Consider the following 18,602-nt stretch of genomic DNA (forward strand, 5'->3'; position numbering starts at 1 on the left):
CCTGCAACCCTCCCTATCTCTGTAACCTTCTTCAGCCACGACAACCCTCCCTATCCCTGTAATCCCCTACAATCCTCCCGATTTCTGTAAACCCCTCCAGCTCCTACAACTCTCCCTATTGCTGTAATCTTCTCCAGCCCCTACAACCCTCCCTACCTCTGTAACCTCCTCCAGCCCCTACAACCCTTCCTTACCACTGTAACCTCCTCCATCTGAGATCTCTGTGCTCCTGCAATTCTGGCCTTTTGAGCCTATCCTGATTTTTAATTACTCCTTTTAGCGTTGTTCTGTCTTCAGCTGCCTGGGCTCCCAGCTCTAACATTCCCTCCCAGAACCTCGCCACCTATTAAACATTCCTTGAAACCTAGTTCCTTGGTCCTGTTCCTGATATTGCAAACTATTGCTCTGAAGTAGTTGGTTGGTTATTCTCTATCCCTCCAAGATACAAGTACTTCGGAAGCATTTCAGAATGTGTGTCCCAGACTAATACTAGGAATGGGTGGGTTATCTTATGAGGAAAAGTTGGAGAGGTTAGGATTGTATTCACTGCAGTTTATAAGAGTAGAGGCAACCTTTAAGATCCGGTACAGTGGTTAGCACTGCTGCTTCACAGCTCCAGGGACCTGGGTTCGATTCCCGGCTTGGGTCACTGTCTGTGTGGGTTTCCTCCCACAGTCCAAAGATGTGCAGGATAGGTTGGTTGGCTATGCTAAAAATAGCCCTGAGATATGTAGGTTAGTGGGTAAATATGTAGGGGGATAGGGTGTGAGTGGGATTGTGGTTGGTGCAGATTTGATGGGCTGAATGGCCTCTTTCTATACTGTAGGATTTCCAAGATCCTGAGGGAGTATTTACAGGGTGGCTGTGGAGAGTATGTTTCCGCTTTTGGGAGAAGCTAGAACTCGGGGCCACCCGTTTCAGGCAGTGGAAGCAGAGTCTGTGAATATTTTTAAGGCAGAGCAAGAGAGATTCTTGATTAGTGAGGGACTGAAAGGTTATCATGGAGTCGGTAGGAATATGGGGTTGGGGTTACAATCAGATCAGCTGTGAATGGAGCAGCAGATACAAGGGGCAGAGTGACCTACTCCTGCTCCTAATTCACATGTAACTTGCCCCCTCAGCATCACCTTTCACTGACTGAATTATAAGCTCCCGCCTCTTTCAAGTTGTGTTTACATCCATAACCATAGGGCGGTGAGAGATAACCAGAATTCACAGTAAGGAAAAGCACCGGAGGGCGTTTGCTTTATAAATAGAGTGACAGAGTACAAAACAAAAGGAATGCTGAACATTTACACACCACTACTCAAGATTGTGTCTTGTGATTAGTTCTGCAAAGCCGCACTTTAGGAATATTGTCCAGTTGCTGAACCCCAGATTGGATCTCTGAGGCAGTTAGGAACGATCACGTGATGTTGGGGGAGGGGAAGGGGTGTCAATGTTCTCCCTGGTGTGTCCTGCTGCCGGTAAAAGATCCCAAAAAAAAACAAACCAACAAACTTGATGGGTCGAAGGGCCTCCTTCTGCTCTGTAGGGATTCTGTGGATTCGATCCCAAGCACTGAGCTGCATCATGGGCCTCTGCTATACACTCAGGGCGTCACTGCCGTACTAACCTTCAGCTCCTGTCCGTGAAAGCAGTTCAGAGCAGATCGAGGCCAAGTGTGAGAGAAAGGAGAGAGGTGCCATGTGATTTTGTCATTGCCCCATCCTTCATATATCTTCTTCCAAATTACTTCCCCTCTGAACGGTCTCGCTGTGGTAATTGTTCTCTTCAGTTCTGACGAAGGGTAATCCAGACTCGAAACGTTGGCTCGATTCTCTCTCCACAGATGCATCTTAAAGGTGGCACCAGAGGTGACCCCAGAATACCCTCCAATTTCGTACTTTATTCTCACTCAATGCTCTTAAAACTTTACTCTAACTCCTTTTAAACTTTCTAATAACATCCAGCCTCTCCTTTCCTTCTCTATGAACAGTATGTTTTCTCTGTATAGCACACAAGAAACAATACTTTTCACTGTAATGTTAAGACATGTGACAATAACAAATCAAATCAAATTCTGTCAGACCTGCTGAGATTTCCCGTTTTGTGTGTGGTAACTTTTCCCAATCCTGGGAAAAGGAGTGAAATCATGTCTTTAAGCAGTAATGTCAGATCTGGTGGGCCCACCAGCTGGAGGTAGGTGCATTGCCGTTTTAAGAAGCCTCCCTGATGCGCTCCATGTAGCTCCGCAGTTGCTCAGGGTCCTGCAGTCCCATGTCCTGACACACCCATCTGATATCCTCTTCGTCGGCCACAATGATGGACTGGGTTGTTGGCAGCAGCTCCGCCAGCTTCCCCGGAGCTGCGAAAGTGGACAACTGGACCCTCTGAGGCCGGCGGTCCTCCGGCACCCCCAGCTGGATGTGCTGCCCCTGCCCCCGCCCCCTGGAAACCCCTTTGATGGTGCAGTACCCGTCCACGAAGCCCTGTGCGCATGGGCGGGAGATCCAACCCGCCTCCCCTTCCCCCGCATCGCTCCCACTGCGCATGTCAGCCTCCTCCCGTGTGCCGCATGCGCGCGAGCCGCTGCCCCGACACCCAGCTTGATCATGGGACCCGAGCCTGCACATGTCACCTGCTGGCGCCCCCTCTCCCACCTCTGCTTCACCCGGTTGCCAGCCACCAGTGCGCATGTCCGCCCAACCACCGCCAGGCACATGGTGCTGCTTCTGGAGGCTTGGCCGCCGGAGGGGCCCCCTGGGGCTGGCCTGGAAAACCCCGTCAGGGCACCCCTGGGAATTGAGTAGGGAAACCCCATCAGTGAACCCCTGCACGCAAGGCGAGGAGACCCCATCGGTGAACCCCTGCGCACTGGGCAGGGGAATCCCATCAGTGAAACCTTGAGCATTGGGCAGGAAAGCCCCATCAGAGAACTCCTGCCCATTAGGCAGGGAATCCCCGTCAGTGAACCCCTGCACACTAGGCAGGGAAACCCCATCGATGAACCCCTGCATATTGGGCAGGGAGACCCCGTCGGGGAGCTCCTGCGGGTCGGCCCGGGAGACCCCATCGGGGAGCCCCTGCGGGTCGGCCCGGGAGACCCAGCCATTGCTCCGGTGCCTGCTGGCCCCCCGGATTGAGTCACCATGGGCCTGCCGTCCGGGCCCTAGGCTGACTGCCCGCTCCCGCGATGAGATGTCTGTCCGGCGGACAGCCCCCATCTGCTCAGCCCCTGACCACACCCAGTGGGGTGGCCGTCCAGCCTCGGTGGGGGGCAGCTCCTTGTGCCTGTACTTGAGCACGAAGGTGACACAGTTGATGAAGAAGACCAGGATAGTCAGGCAGAAGACCCCCAGCAGTGCATACATTCCAATTTCCAAATCCGTCACGCCCTTGAAAGTCATGGAGAACTCTTCCCCTCCAAATCCCGGGAGGGGGTCCAGAGTGGTGGGAGCCTCTGTCTCTGAGGGAAGGTCACGAAGCCTTGGATCGAGGGCAGCAAATACAGAATTGTCAGGAGCCCATTTTGCCCCTTGTCCCTCAGGGTGAAGTCGGCGAGTTGTGCTTTCCACCTTCATGGCTCCCTCCTCGCGTTCGGACATCCGGGTGTCGTAGTGTTCCCATTCCGGAAAGGTCCATGCGTGCTCTGTCTCAGCCTGGCTGTCTGCCTCCTGCTCAAAAAGCACCTCCACCCTCGCCTCCGCTGAAACTAGAACCAAGCCATTCTTACGTTTGGACTTGTGACAGGCTGTGGGGACCGTCATTTTCACCCAGAGAAGCTGGCCGCCACCCCCGCCCTCTGCTACCACTGTCACGGGCTCAGCAGCAGCCTCGGGGTGATGCACAGATACTACGCGCTCATCCAACGATGAGACTGTCAGCGAGTAGTCCTCAGGGTTGTAAAGCTGGAGCGGTGCAGCGGTTCCGTCGCTGTACTTTAACCAGACGCTCAGCACACCTTCCTGGTCAGGAGAGAGAGAGAAACATCAGTCACACGTCACCACTCACTCACGTCAGGAAACAGAGGTTGACAAGTAATCATATATATATACACAGGTTGTTACATTTTACAAATAAGGTTTCAATTTCCTTGGGGTTAATTTAATTTCTGTGTAGGAAAGAGTACAATGCTAGTTAGATTTGTGTTAAATGAAGGTGATGCATATATGGGCCTTTTCATTTATAGTTCAAACTGTATTTGCATCGTGCTTCGAGTTTACCATGTGTAAAGTAAATAAGAGATTGGGGTATAGAACCATAGAAATGATACCACACAGGAGGCCATTCAGTCCATTGACCATGCTAACCTAAAGACACCCAGGTGTCTTTTCTAATCCCACTTTCCTGCACCCAGCTGTTGTCCTGTTACTTACAGCACTTGAGGTGCAGATCCAGGTGCTTTTTAAAAGAGTTCAGAAACTAGCTCCATTGCCAACAATTCACACCTCTTTAACCTGTGATTATCCCTCTCTCCACTCACGTTGTCTGTACCTATAAAGACTTGCACTCCAACCATTATCTTGCAATTGTGACTGTGTCTATATATGCTATGTTTGTGAAATCACTCACCTAAGGAGCAGCACTCTGAAAGCTCGTGATTCCAAATAAACCTGTTATTTAACTTGGTATTGTGAGACTTCTTACTGTGCCTACCCCAGTCCAACACCAGCATCTCCACATCACCAAAATTTTGAAGTTAACATTTATTTTTTAGTGCCACAAGTAGGCTTACATTAACACTGCAATGAAGTTACTGTGAAAATACCCTAGTTGTCACACTCTAGCACCTGTTCAGTGGACTGTGGGAGGGAACAGGAACACTCGGAGGAAACCCATGCAGAAACAGGGAGAATGTGAAAATTCTACACAGACAGTGACCCAAGCGGGAACTGGGTCTCTGGCGCTGTGAGGCAGCAATGCTAACCACTGTGCCACCGTGCCGCCACCATCTTGGGCAGTGAATTCCAGACATCCACCACCTTCTGCATAAAAGAAGTTCTTCCTCATGTCCCCTCTACACCTTCTGCCATTTAGCTTGAATCTGTGTCCCCTGGTTTTTGAACTCTTTGCCTACTCTTATCTATACCCCTCACAATTTTGTATACCTCAACCATGCCACCGTCTCATTGTGTTATGTTCCAAAGACAATAATCCTTGCCTTTCCAATCTCTCCTCTTAGCTACAGTTTCCCAGCCCTGGCAACATTTGGGTTTTCAGTGTGGGGGACAGCACTTCCAGGAAATGTGCCTGGCAGATATTATGTAGATTTCCATGGCAAGAGGAAGGGTAACTTGCAGGCATGGTGCAGAGTGAAGTAGGCAGGACAGCACATGCAAAAAAAAACAACAGTGGTTAGTTTAACACTGTTAAAGCAACAGGTTGTGAAGCCCAATAAGGGATCCAAGCCCTATATTAAACCAACTCAATAAGGTGCCACAGAGAAATATGGAGGTCAACACAGAAACCGCAGCCACAGTCAGAGGGGAACAGGCATTCAGATACATCCAGAAAGGACTTCAATACTTGAGCTTGAGTCTATGGTACAGTGATTAGCATTGCAGCCTCACAACACCAGGGACCCAGTTAGATTCCCAGCTTGGATCAGTGTCTGTGCGGAGTCTGCATGTTCTTCCTGTGTCTGCTTGGGTTTCTCCTGGTGCTCCAGTTTCCTTCCACAGTCTGAAGGACATGCTGGTTAGCTGCATTGACCCAAACAGGTGCCTAAGCATGGCAACTAGTGCAAATTCACAGTAACTTCATTGCAGTGTTAATGTAAGCCTTACTAGTGCCTAATAAGTAAACTTTTAAATTTTATTTGGAAGCTATTTTGTCTATGTACACAGCAGAGATCATAGAATCATGGAACCTACACTGCAGATGGAGGCCAGGTGGCCCATCGAATCTGCACCACCACAATCACATCCAGGCCTTATCCCCGTAACCCCATGTATTTACCCTAGCTAGTTCCCCTGACCTTGAGGGGCAATTTAGCATGGCCAATCCACCTAACCTGCACTTACCCTCTGGAGTCTCATTGGACTGTGCCATTTCCCAGTGTATGGTGGAAAGTTTATAGCAGGGCACTTCAAACAAGGAGAATATGTAGACGCCACACAGACAGTGACCCAAGCCATGAGTCGAACCTGGGTCTCTGGTGCTGTGAAGCAACAGTGCTAACCACTGTGCTACTGGCCACCGTGATGCTACAGACTGTAGGGAAAGGATAGAGGGAATTTTGAAAGGGGAGGGGACCCAGGCAGAAGTAATAATACACGCAGGGGAGAGGGATGTAGGAAGGCGGAATAGGGTAGATGAACGTAGGCAATTTAGGGAGTTGGGGTCCAAACTGAAGAGCAGGACCTCCAGGGTGGCATTCTCTGGGCTGCTGCCTAGTACCAGCAGGGCTAGGAATAACGAGATCATGCAGCTGAATGCATGGTTGAAGGATTGGTGCATGGTAGAGGGCTTTACTTTTGTAGACCACTGGGAGGTATTTGTGAGAGAAGGGCAACTGTATAGGAGGGATGGGGAAAATTTGAATGGGAGAGGGACAAATGTCTTAGCAGGGAGATTAGCTGGAGTGTTTAGGCAAGGTTTAAACTAATAGGGAGGGGGGGTGGGGATGTGACTGATGGCTCATTAGACACTGGGGTCGGGAGTGAGTTGGGTGATAGGGTAGGTTTGGATGAAAGGAAAATTATCAGGGAGAAGGAGGTTCTGAGTGGCACTGGTGGGTTGGACTGCGTCTGTTTCAGTGCGAGGAGTGTGACGGGTAAGACGGATGAGCTTAGGGCCTTGATGTTTGTGAGGAAGTTAGATGTGGTGGCAGTAACGGAGACGTGGTTACGTGAAGGGCAGGATTGGCAGCTGAATGTTCCTGGGTATAAGTGTTTTAGGTGTGACAGAGGAGGGTTGAAGAGAGGTGGTGGGGTGGCGTTGTTAGTAAAAGGAGCACATCACAGCAGTGCAGAGGGAGGACAATATGGAAGACATAGGGATTGAGTCGCTGTGGGTGGAGTTGAGGAATAAAAAGGGAGAGATTACGATGCTAGGGGTATACTATAGGCCACCCAACAGCCCGAGGTCAGTGGAGGAAGGTATTTGCGGAGGCATTTTAGATAGGTGCGGGAAGAATAAGGTGGTTGTAGTGGGTGACTTTAATCTTCCTGGAGTGGATTGGAGGGGGCCTAGAGCTGGGGGTACGGAGGGAGAGGAGTTTGTAAAATGTGTGTTGGAAGGGTCCCTGGAGCAGTACGTAACTAGCCCGACTAGGGAGGGGGCTATACTGGATTTAGTGTTGGGAAATGAGCCAGGGCAGGTGGTGGAGGTTGAGGTGGGCGAACATGTGGCTAACAGTGACCACAAGTCCGCCTACTTTAGGATAAAAATGGAAAGGGACGAGTGCCGTCCAAAGGGGAGGGTTCTGAACTGGGGGAAGGCGAGCTATAGCCGGATTAGGAGGGAGCTGCAGGACACTGATTGGAGGGGTTGTTAGCTGGCAAGTCCACGGTTGGTAAGTGGGAGGCTTTTAAGGGCAAACTGAAAATGTTGCAGGAAAGGCATGTTCCGGTAAAGAGGAAGGATGGGAAAGGTAGGATTAGAGAGCCGTGGATTACAGGGGGTATCGAAGACTTGGTCAGGAAGAAGAGGGAGGCGTATGTTAGGTCGAAACAACTGGGTACGGAGAGTGCGCTGGAGGAATATAGAGAGAGTAGGAGGGAGCTAAAAAGGGGAATTAGAAGGGCGAAGAGAGGGCATGAAATGGCTTTGGCTGATAGGATTAAGGAAAATCCAAAGGCATTTTAGATTTATATTAGGAGCAAGAGAGTGGTTAGAGGGAAAATTGGTCCTCTTAGGGACAAAGGAGGGAAGCTATGCATCGAGTCTGAGGGAATGGGGGAGATCCTGAATGAATACTTTGCGTTGGTATTCACGAAGGAGAGGGGTTTGGTGTCGTGTAGTGTCTTGGAGGGAGCTGTAGATCAGTGGAAGGAAATATCCATTACGAGGGAGGAAGTGCTAAGGTTTTTAGGTAGCGTAAGGACGGATAAAGCTCCAGGGCCTGATGGTATTTATCCCAGGCTGCTTAGGGAGGTGCAAGATGAAATTGCTGGGCCTCTGACGCAAATCTTTGTCTCTTCTTTGGACATAGGTGAGGTCCCAGAAGACTGGAGGGTAGCAAATGTGGTACTGCTGTTTAAAAAGGGTAGTAGGGATAACCCTGGAAATTATAGACCAGTGAGTTTGACATCGGTGGTAGGAAAATTAATGGAAAAAATACTTAGGGGTAGGATGTATGAGCATTTGGAGTGTTGCGATCTGATTAGGGATACGCAACATGGCTTTATTTGGGGGAGGTCTTGCCTTACAAATCTGGTAGAATTTTTTGAGGAGGTGACAAAAACGGTTGACGATGGGCGAGCCATTGATGTCATCTATATGGATTTCAGTAAGGCGTTTGACAAAGTCCCTCACAATAGGCTGGTAGAAAAGGTTAAGGCACATGGGATACAAGGACAGGTAGCTAGGTGGATTGAAAACTGGCTGGGCAATAGGAGACAGAGGGTAGTTGTCGAGGGGACCTTTTCTGGCTGGAGGCCAGTCACCAGTGGTGTGCCGCAGGGCTCAGTACTGGGACCTCTCCTCTTTGTAGTATATATAAACGACTTGGAAGAGGGCGTACGTGGTGTGATCAGCAAGTTTGCGGATGACACCAAGATGGCAGGATTGGCAGATACGGAGGAGGACTGTCAGGTGACACAGCAGGATATAGATAGGTTGGTGCATTGGGCAGATAGATGGCAGATGGAATTTAATCCTGACAAATGTGAGGTGATGCATTTTGGAAGGAATAATGCAGGGAGGAGTTACGTGATAAAAGGTAGACCGATTAAGAGTATAGAGATACAGAGGGACCTGGGAGTGCAGGTGCACAAGTCTCTGAAGGTGTCGACACAAGTAGAGAAGGTTGTAAAGAAAGCTTATGGAATGCTAGCCTTTATAGGAAGGGGTATAGAGTATAAGAGCTGCCGTCTAATGCTTCAGTTGTACAGAACGTTGGTTAGACTGCATTTGGAGTACTGCGTCCAGTTCTGGTCACCTTACTACCGGAAGGACGTGGAGACCCTGGAGAGGGTGCAGAGGAGGTTTACCAGGATGTTGCCTGGCATGGAAGGACTGAGTTACGAGGAAAGGTTGGAGAAACTGGGGCTCTTCTCCTTAGAAAGACGGAGATTAAGGGGGGATATGATAGAGGTATATAAAATACTGAAGGGAATAGATAGAGTAAACAGTGGTAGGCTTTTCCCCAGACTGGGGACAATTATGAGAGGTCACGATCTAAGGGAGAAGTATAAGAACATAAGAAATAGGAGTGAGAGGAAGGTTTTTCACGCAGAGGGTCGTGGGGGTATGGAACGCGCTACCGAGTAGGGTGGTGGAGGCAGGCACGTTGGACTTGTTTAAGGTTTACTTAGATAGACACATGACCGAAACAAGGATGGAGGGTTACAGTAGAGGGTATTAAATAGGGACAAAACCTCGGGACGACACCGGAAATGTAGTATTACATGTTAACGTTTTGTCTTTTTATTCCACAGGTATCGGTCTACCTTGTTGTCAAACGAGGGGCATGCACACGGTGGGTCGTGCATGGGCTGCTCTTGGAGGTTCCGGAAGTGGCCTAGTACTTTGTGTCGTTGTGTGTGCTTGATCCTGGACCAGCAGACGGGCACCGCAACAGCTCAGTGACTATCACTGCTAGCTGTGCAGATACATGGATTTGGGCCTGTGTCTGTGGGAGTTTGTGCATTCTCCCTGTGGTTGCGTGGGTTTCCTCCGGGTGCTCCGGTTTCCTCCCACTCCCCAAAGATGTGCTCTTAGGCTGATTGGTGTAACAAATTGACACTATTCTCCCCTGAATCTGGCTGAGTTAGGGGTTCCACTCACATACACACAGGGCAGAGTAGGTGTAGGAAGATGTGGTGGCGCGGGCTTGTTGGGCCGAAGGGCCTGTTTCCCGTGCTGGGTTGTTCTTTGTTCTAATTACAATAATAGTATCCAAACAGCACAATTACCTGTTCTGGTGATTGAGGGCCACAGACCTTGTATCATGGGTCGAGACTGGCCGAAACAGATAAAAACGGTCTGGCTAGAGATATTACATAATCAAGATGGAGGATTTCAAGAGTTACTGTGCGTGTGGAAGAGGATTTTAGGTCCTAGCTGGATCCTCAGGCAGATCTTTAGTCTATAGTGACAGAGTAGTGAGAAGGGGTTAAATGATTATACCCAACGAGATAATGTTAACAGTTTGCTCATATCTGAATGCAAATCAGTATTAAAATGAATTAAATATGATTTTAAATTATATATTGGAATATTAAATCTATTTTTAATATATGTAAATGTATTGGATCAGTCATAAAATGGAAATGCTGCAGATATATAATGATCAGGTCAGAAGTTCAGCAGTTAGAAGTCCATTAGTCAGCAGAATGGGCGTTAGTAGCTTCAAATCCCAGGACAGTTATTGAAATGTAATGTATGAAAGAGAGGCTTCCACTGTCTAGGCATAAGGAAGAATCTTTCTAACGAGCCCAGAGAGACACTTATCTCAATGTCTTGGCAATGCACCTATGGGAAAGATACAGCAGCAGAAGCATCAGAGAGAAGATGGCTATCGCTATATCAAGTAGTATATTGCAATTGGCTGAAAACGTGTCTACAATTTTAACCCCACGTTGCCAGTTTTGAAGAAGCATCAGCGATGGAAATGGGGGAAGAACAAAAAAAGACAGTTGCAAAGGTAAAGTAAGCCTTACAGTCGACAGTGCTGCTTATACACTTTGATCCAACCAAACCACTGGTGATTACCTGTGACACAACACCACATAGAATGGAAGCAATCCTGTTCCACAAGATGTCAGACAAATAGAGAGGCCAATTGCATTTGCATCAAGAACCTTGTCAGATGATGAGATATTCTCAGATAGACAGAGAATGTCTGGTGGTAATTTGAATGGTGAAGAAGTTTCATCAATATATACTGTTGCAAAGTTGGGTCGAGTAATTGTAAATTGGTGTGTGTAAAAGTCTTGAGGCAGAGAGAATGGTCTGCTGGTGTTGTGAGGCCCAGGTTTTTATATGGGCAGCTGAGATCAGCAATGTCTCTATCAGGTGCAGCACCAGCATTATTTCTTGTGGTAGAGGGTGGCATGGTGGTTAGCATTGCTGCCTCACAGCGCCAGGAACCCTGGTTCCATTCTCAGTCTGGGTCACTGTCTATGTGGAGTTTGCACATTCTCCCCGTGTCTGTGTGGGCTTCCTCTGGATTCCTCTCATACTCCAGGAGATGTGAGGGTTAGGTGGATTGGCCATGCTAAATTGCCACTTAGTGTCACGGGGACTAGGTAGGGATTATGGGGGTGGGTTTGTGGTCGGTGCAGACTTGATGGGCTGAATGGACTCCTTCTGCACTGTAGGATTCTGTATTTACAAGTGGTGATGGTACAGTCTGCAATAGAAGGAAGCAGCTGAGTGGATGCACATTCAATATTTGCATCCCTGACCAATGCTGTAAGAGTAACTGTACACAGCTAACAAGAGACCATCTCTGCACCCTCGCAGAGGCAACTGGTGGTATTGGTTTATCCTTTCAGAATAAACCCCACAGCAGCTTGTGATCTGATACTTTGGTGAATCGTCTACCATATGTGTTATTATAAAGTGGAGGTTGAACCCTTTCCCCTTGAACTAACACCAAAATACCCAAAGACGAAGACCTCACCTTATAAGTTCATAAGATGTCGCTGGTAAATTCATGCGAGTGGCCATGGCCAGGATTGTACAGCACCTTCGCAGGACCGTTCAGGGACACACGTTCCCAATCTGGCTGCTGCACATTCAAAATGGCTAAAATATCCAACTCATGAAATCTAGAATGGTCACAACCACCACCGACAAGTTGTGGCAGTGTTTTGCCTTCCATGGCATCCCAGAGGTCTTAGTATCGAGCAGGGGCACAGCATTTGCAGTGGAGGAGTTTGAGATTGGTTAAGCCAAACAGTAATCGCTACTTTCAGTCAGCCCCTTACCACCCAGCTTCGAACGGCTCAGCAGAACAAACCATACAAATGTTTAAGTCATCAATGAGAATGCAAGTTCAGACCTTTTCACTTGGCGAGTTTCTTCTTGTTGTATATTAATATGCAAAATGCTACCACAGGGGTCACACTAGCTGAATTTTTAATGGATGCTACCTACAAACTCATTTGGCTTGGTATTTCCAGATTTGGCAGGGAGGTGGAGGCTAAGTAAGCTTCTCAGAAAGAAATCCATGACTGGAGAAAAGATAATTTAGTTATGGTCAGTATGATGTGAGCTTACTGATGAGAGGTTTTTTTAATCATGGTCACAGCCTTGGGTGATGTCATTCCTGGAAGGAGGAAAGAAATCTGTGGGCAGGTCAGGTGAGCAAAATTTCTCAGCCTTCAGTTTGCTTTTGGCTGCAGTGTTAGAGGCAGTCCTAGAAGCAAGCTAGAAAAGAAGTCTCTTTTTCTCTCTCTTTTGCTTTGAAAATGTTACCAGTTAGCTGAAAGGGAGGCTTGTTGGCACGCTGCAGTAAAGAATCTGTGTTTTGGGGAGTTTTCAAGACTATTTGAAATCAGCATTCAACCCAGGGAACTAGATTCCGGTGTCATGTGATCTTTAACCTGTGCAGTGATAAATCTAAGGTTTTGTTTATTGGGTGTTGGTTTTTGATTGGACTATCTGATTAAGGGTTATGCGTTATTGTGGCTGTTTTGCTTGTAATTGATAAAAGTTCTTGCTAATTTTCTTATTATACATGTTAACTATATTCTTAAATACAGTAAGTAGTCTCACAACACCAGGTTGAAGTCCAACAGGTTTATTTGGTAGCATGAGCTTTCAGAGCGCTGCTCCTTCCTCAGGTGACTCATCTTATGAAGGAGCAGCAGGGAATAGAGGAATATAAGCAGCTGGTTTAGATAGGACAAAGTGATCGGCACAGGCTTGGAGGGCCGAAGGGCATGTCCCTGTGCTGTATTGTTCTTTGTTTCGTGGGTCTTTTGAATGATACTTGAGGTGAAACATCTCATGCTTGTCCTAGCCAAATTCAAGTTGCAAGAGTTTGCCAGGCTTTGGCGAACTCTTCGGAGTTTCTAACCTGAACTATAACACAAGTGAACTTTGCTGGAGGGTTGCAGGCAAAATTGTGGAAAGAACGGGACCGGTCCCATATGTAATAGAAGTGAAAAGTCACCGTGTAAAGAAGCATGTGGATTATTTGAGTTGTGTACTGCATGCGACATGTGTATGTCAGCTACTGATCCAGGATTATTGGGGTTAATGGGGTGTCTCAGGAGCCCAGGGGGAAGAAGCTACTTGACCCCTGGATTGATAAGTTTGCCTTTTGCATCTGCCTGCCCAGATTTTGTACTCACTGAAGGACCCAGTACCGTGTTGAGATGTTCTTCCAGAGTCCAGAAGTCTCCAGACCAATTGACTAGTGAACCTTTCTCTGGTGTGCTGTTGTGTCGTGTCTGCCTGTGTGTAATGACGTTTATTTTGTTTCATTCATAGGTGAGCTCAGGAGTTAAGGAGGAAGGAGTGTGGTAATGTGGCCCTTTAAGAGGATGTGGAGAGGGGAGAATCCTTTGAGGGCCATGTGATCAGGCCAGGCCCTGTGGAGAGGCTGTATGGAAAGCTGAGCCAATTGGGAGCAAAGGGACGTGTTCTGGGATGGACAGCAACATCAGTTGGAGCAAGAGAGGAGAAGACAGTAGACTTGTACTTTAGTTCTATCAGGCCCTCATTGATAATAAATCATTCATTGTTGAAACCATAATGAGTCACCTTCAACTTTACTAAATACATTTTAAAATTGTATTGTGTTCCAAGATCCAAGTCATTATATACTATATATAATTCACAACGTCCCGGCATTGACCCTTGGGGAACATATCTACCTTCCTGCTCTCATTAAAAAATAAAACAGGAGTTTCAGGTAGATGTGCTGGGGAAGTTTTTCATACAGAGTGGTGGGTGCCTGGAGTGCAATGCCAGAAGAGGTGGTGGAACCAGGCACATGAGCAACATTTAAGATGGGTGAGTACATCAGGGATGTACTAATGAGGTCAGACCCCATTTGGAGTACTGTGAGCAGGTTTGGGCCCCATATCTAAGGAAGGATATGCTGGCTTTGGAAAGGATCCAGAGGAGGTTCACAAGAATGATGCCTGGAATGAAGAACGTGTCGTATGAGGAACGGTTGAGGACTCGGGGTCTGTACTCATTGGAGTTTAGAAGGATGAGGGAAACTTACAGGATGCTGCGAGGCCTGGATAGAGTGGACGTGGAGAGGATATTTCCATTAGTCGGAAAAACTAGCACAACCTTTAAGATAGAGATGAGGAGGAATCTCTTCAGCCAGAGAGTGGCGAATCTGTGGAACTCTTTGCTGCAGAAAGCTGTGGAGGCCAGGTCATTGAGTGTCTTTAAGATAGAGGTTGGTTCTTGATTAATAAGGGGATCAGGGGTTATGAGGAAAAGGCAGGAGAATGGGGATGAGAAAAATATCAGCCATGATTGAACGGCAGAGCAGACTTGATGGGCCGAGAGCCTAATTTTGCTCCGATGTCTCATAATTCAGGAATAGGGAGAGAATAGAGTGATAAGGATCAAGTGAGGGCAGAAGTTTTTTTTTCGTTTAGTTACGGCATCATCTACCCTGACTTAGTGTTTTGTGTGCTTAAGATAACTTGTCCAACATGACCCTCCCATTCCACCAGCCTCAATTTTGTTAACCACGTTTTCGACCTTGCTTAAATTCCACAATGCCAACATCCAACACAGGCAACACCAGCATTCAGCAACATTCTCCGTTACTTCATCAGAAAGGTCAATTAGTCAAAAGCACAATCTGCCTTTTACAAATCCTGTAACTCGCTCAAATCTCAAACAACTGAAATTGTTGTGACCACTTCTGAAGTACTGTGCACAGTTTTGGTCTTGAGAAAGGATATATTAAGACTAGAAGGTTCACTCAACTGATTCCTGAGATACTTAGTTTAGTATAAATTTATTTATCACTGTCACAAGTAGGCTTACATTAATACTGCAATGAAGTTGCTGTAAAAATCCCCTAGTCATCACACTCCAGCACCTGTCCGGGTACACTGAGGAAGAATTTATCATGATCAATCCACCTAACCAGCATGTCCTTCAGACTGTGGGAGGAAACCAGAGCATCTAGAAGAAACCCACACAGACACAGAGAAGACACGACCTAAGATGGGAATCGAACGCGGGTCCTTGGCGCTGTGAGACAGCAGTACTAACCATGTGTGTTACCTTTCAAGGAAAGATTGGCTAGGTTGGTGCTAGATCCATTTGAGTTTAGAAGAAAAATGTTACAGAAACATACCAGGTCCTGATGGGACTTGACAGGGTGGATGCCGAGAGGCTGTTTCCCCCTCATGGGAGAGACTGGACCTAGAGGACACCGTTCAAAAATAAGGGGTCTCCCATTTTAAGATGGAGATAAGGAGAATCTCTTTCTTTCACAAGATGGTTAGTCTTTGCTTTCTTCCCTGCGGAGCAGTGGAGGGTCACTGAATACATTTAAAAATAGAGTTAGATAGATTCTTGAAGAATAAGGAAGTGGAAGAGTATAGAGGAAGACAGGATTGGGAGTACTGTGTGCATGCATTTGGAGCACTGCGTGCAGTTCTGGTCACCACACTCCCAGGAGGACATGGAAGCTTTGGAGAGAGTGCAAAGAAGGTTCACCAGGATGTTGCCTGGTCTCACAGGTGTTGACTATGAGGGGAAGTTGAATAAAGTAAGATTGTTTTCACTGGAAAGACAAGGGCTGAGAGGAGACCTGATAAGAAGTCGATACAATTAAGAGGCATAGACAGAATGGATAGTTAGAGGCTTTCTCCCAGGATGGTAGTGTGAATTATAAGATGACACAGTTTCAAAGTGAGGGGGAGAGTTTAAGGGAGATGTGCGGGGGAAGTTTTTCACACAGAGTGTGGTGGATGCCTGGAACACAATGTCAGAGGAGGTGGTGGAAGCAGCCACATTAGCAACATTTAAGAGGCATCTGGATGAAGAGAGATAGGAAGGGGACCGGGTAAGGGCAGAACATATTTTTTGTTTGGTTAGAGCATCATGATTGGCCAAGTCTTGAAGGGCCGAAGGGCCTGTTCCTGTGCTGGACTTTGTGGCCACAGCTCCACTTTCAAAGAACAATCAGAGCAGCCATGAATTTACCAGATGGAGGAGCAGACCTGACGTCCAGAACTGCTGGAGGTACCCAGGTGAATACAGTCCCCTCCCCACCCTGAGGAGAAGAGGGTCTTGCCCAGGCACCGCACAGCCAAGGGGAGGGGATGTTCCGTGCGGTGTCTGTGCATTTATTTAGTTTTAAAATTGGAGCACCTTCTATACACGGCACCCTGATTTGTCAGAAATCTAAGCTGCTGATGGAGCAGGCTCTAACTGCTTGACATTGTGGGATGTGCACCTTCCATTTTCTTTTGGTGAATAAAGTGTTTGAAGATGCAGCAAGATGACCATCAGCCTGTCCTTTGCTGTTCTGACACAATGCTTTGCCCAGAAAAGCAGCGGCACGGTGGCACAGTGGGTAGCATTGCTGCCTCACAGTGCCAGGGACCCAGGTTTGAGTCCCGGCTTGGGTCACTGTCTGTGTGAAGTCTGCATGTTCTCCCCATGTCTGCGTGGGTTTCCTCCGGGTGCTCCAGTTTCCTCCACACTCCAAAGATGTGCTGGTTAGGAGCATTGACCCAAAGAGGATCCAGACTCTGGCAACTAGGGGAATTTCACAATAACTTCATTGCAGCATTAATGTAAGCCTAACTTGTGACTAATAAATAAAATTCAGCCCTGGTCTCAGAGGGTGAAAGGTCAGAGTGCCTGAATCACTGCCCAACTTCACATGGTTTTCCACATTCACTGCCACCCTTTCTCCCCTTCTGAGGATGCGTGATTGGCCTACCTGTTTGGGTGTATGCAGTGATCCCTGCGCTGTTGCTGTGGCGATGACTACCCGAGGGTGCCGCCGGTTTTGCCTGAGCGACAGCCTGATCCCGGTGATTAACTGCACATCCATGTCGGTGATGGCCACCTTGTCATCGGCAACAGTCACCGTTTGTTGGCCAAGAATGGAGTCCGACACTGGAGACAGGACCTAGCGAGTGAGAGGAAAGTCAACACAGAAAGTGTTCAACAAGGCCAGGTATCGCAGGCTGGGACAGAAAGACAAAAAAAATCCTCAGAGTGGGAGATTCAAATACAGACGAGCCAGCCCCTGGGCCTCAGTAACTAGCGCAGCAGCTGATCAGTGAGGCACCAGCGTCAAAGTGGATTCACCGTCAGGTTTCATTTCAAAGCGCGAGGGCCTTGGGAAAGACTGGGAAACGAGTCTGCCTTTTGTCTTTGAGAAGCATTGTTGGGACCTGATCTTTGGCAGGGTTGAGCACAAAGAACAGAAACACTAGAACAGGTCAGGAAATTATTTCAGATCAGATTGCGAGAGTGAAGCAAGGGGACTTGGAGTTAGATGAGGAAACCCTCAGAATTGTATTAGGAAATCCTCAGAGATAGAGATTGATCGATATTTCAGATAGCAGCAATGATGGCACATCCTCCTGTAACATCCTCCAGCCCCTACACCCCTCCCTATCTCTGTAACATCCTCCAGCCCCTACACCCCTCCCTCTCTCTGTAACCTCCTCCAGCTTCTACACCCCTATCTCTAATCTCCTCCAGCCCCTACAACCCTCCTATCTCTGTAACCTCCTCCAGCCCCTGCAACCCTATCTCTGTAACCTCTTCCAACCCCTATACCCCTCCCTATCTCTGTAACCTCCTCCAGCCCCTATACTCCTCCCTATCTCTGTAACCTCCTCCAGCCCCTACACCCCTCCCTATCTCTGTAACCTCCTCCAGCCCCTACAACCCTCCCTATCTCTGTAATCTCCTCCAGCCCCTACAACCCTCCCTATCTCTGTAACCTCCTCCAGCCCCTACAACCCTCCCTATCTCTGTAACCTCCTCCAGCCCCTACACCCCTCCCTATCTCTGTAACCTCCTCCAGCCCCTACACCCCTCCCTATCTCTGTAACCTCCTCCAGCCCCTACACCCCTCCCTATCTCTGTAACCTCCTCCAGCCCCTACACCCCTCCCTATCTCTGTAACCTCCTCCAGCCCCTACACCCCTCCCTATCTCTGTAACCTCCTCCAGCCCCTACACCCCTCCCTGTCTCTGTAACTTCCTCCAGCCCCTACAACCCTCCCTATCTCTGTAACCTCCTCCAGCCCCTACATCCTTCCCTATCTCTGTAACCTCCTCCAGCCCCTACATCCTTCCCTATCTCTGTAACCTCCTCCAGCCCCTACATCCTTCCCTATCTCTGTAACCTCCTCCAGCCCCTACATCCTTCCCTATCTCTGTAACCTCCTCCAGCCCCTACATCCTTCCCTATCTCTGTAACCTCCTCCAGCCTTTCCCACTGTCTAAAATTTTTGGGCTGTTCCAATTCAGACCACTTCCACATTTCACAAT

At 48.1% G+C, this 18,602-nt stretch overlaps 1 protein-coding gene across 1 annotated transcript in view; it reads right to left on the minus strand.

The window, feature by feature from the left end:
• Nucleotides 1-2,198: 2,198 nt before the first annotated feature.
• LOC145351367 (transmembrane protein 132D-like) overlaps nt 2,199-18,602 on the minus strand; it is a 57,420-nt gene continuing 41,016 nt past the window's right edge. The window contains exons 9-10 of the mRNA XM_080200980.1: nt 17,033-17,224; nt 2,199-3,947 (exon numbers count right to left, since the gene is read on the minus strand). Coding sequence (XP_080057106.1) covers nt 2,199-3,947; nt 17,033-17,224 — 1,941 coding nt within the window. The remainder of the gene's footprint in view (nt 3,948-17,032; nt 17,225-18,602) is intronic.

This window comes from Carcharhinus amblyrhynchos, chromosome 13 (genome assembly GCF_965287045.1).
Source record: "Carcharhinus amblyrhynchos chromosome 13, sCarAmb.v2.hapA, whole genome shotgun sequence".
Lineage (NCBI taxonomy): Eukaryota > Metazoa > Chordata > Chondrichthyes > Carcharhiniformes > Carcharhinidae > Carcharhinus > Carcharhinus amblyrhynchos.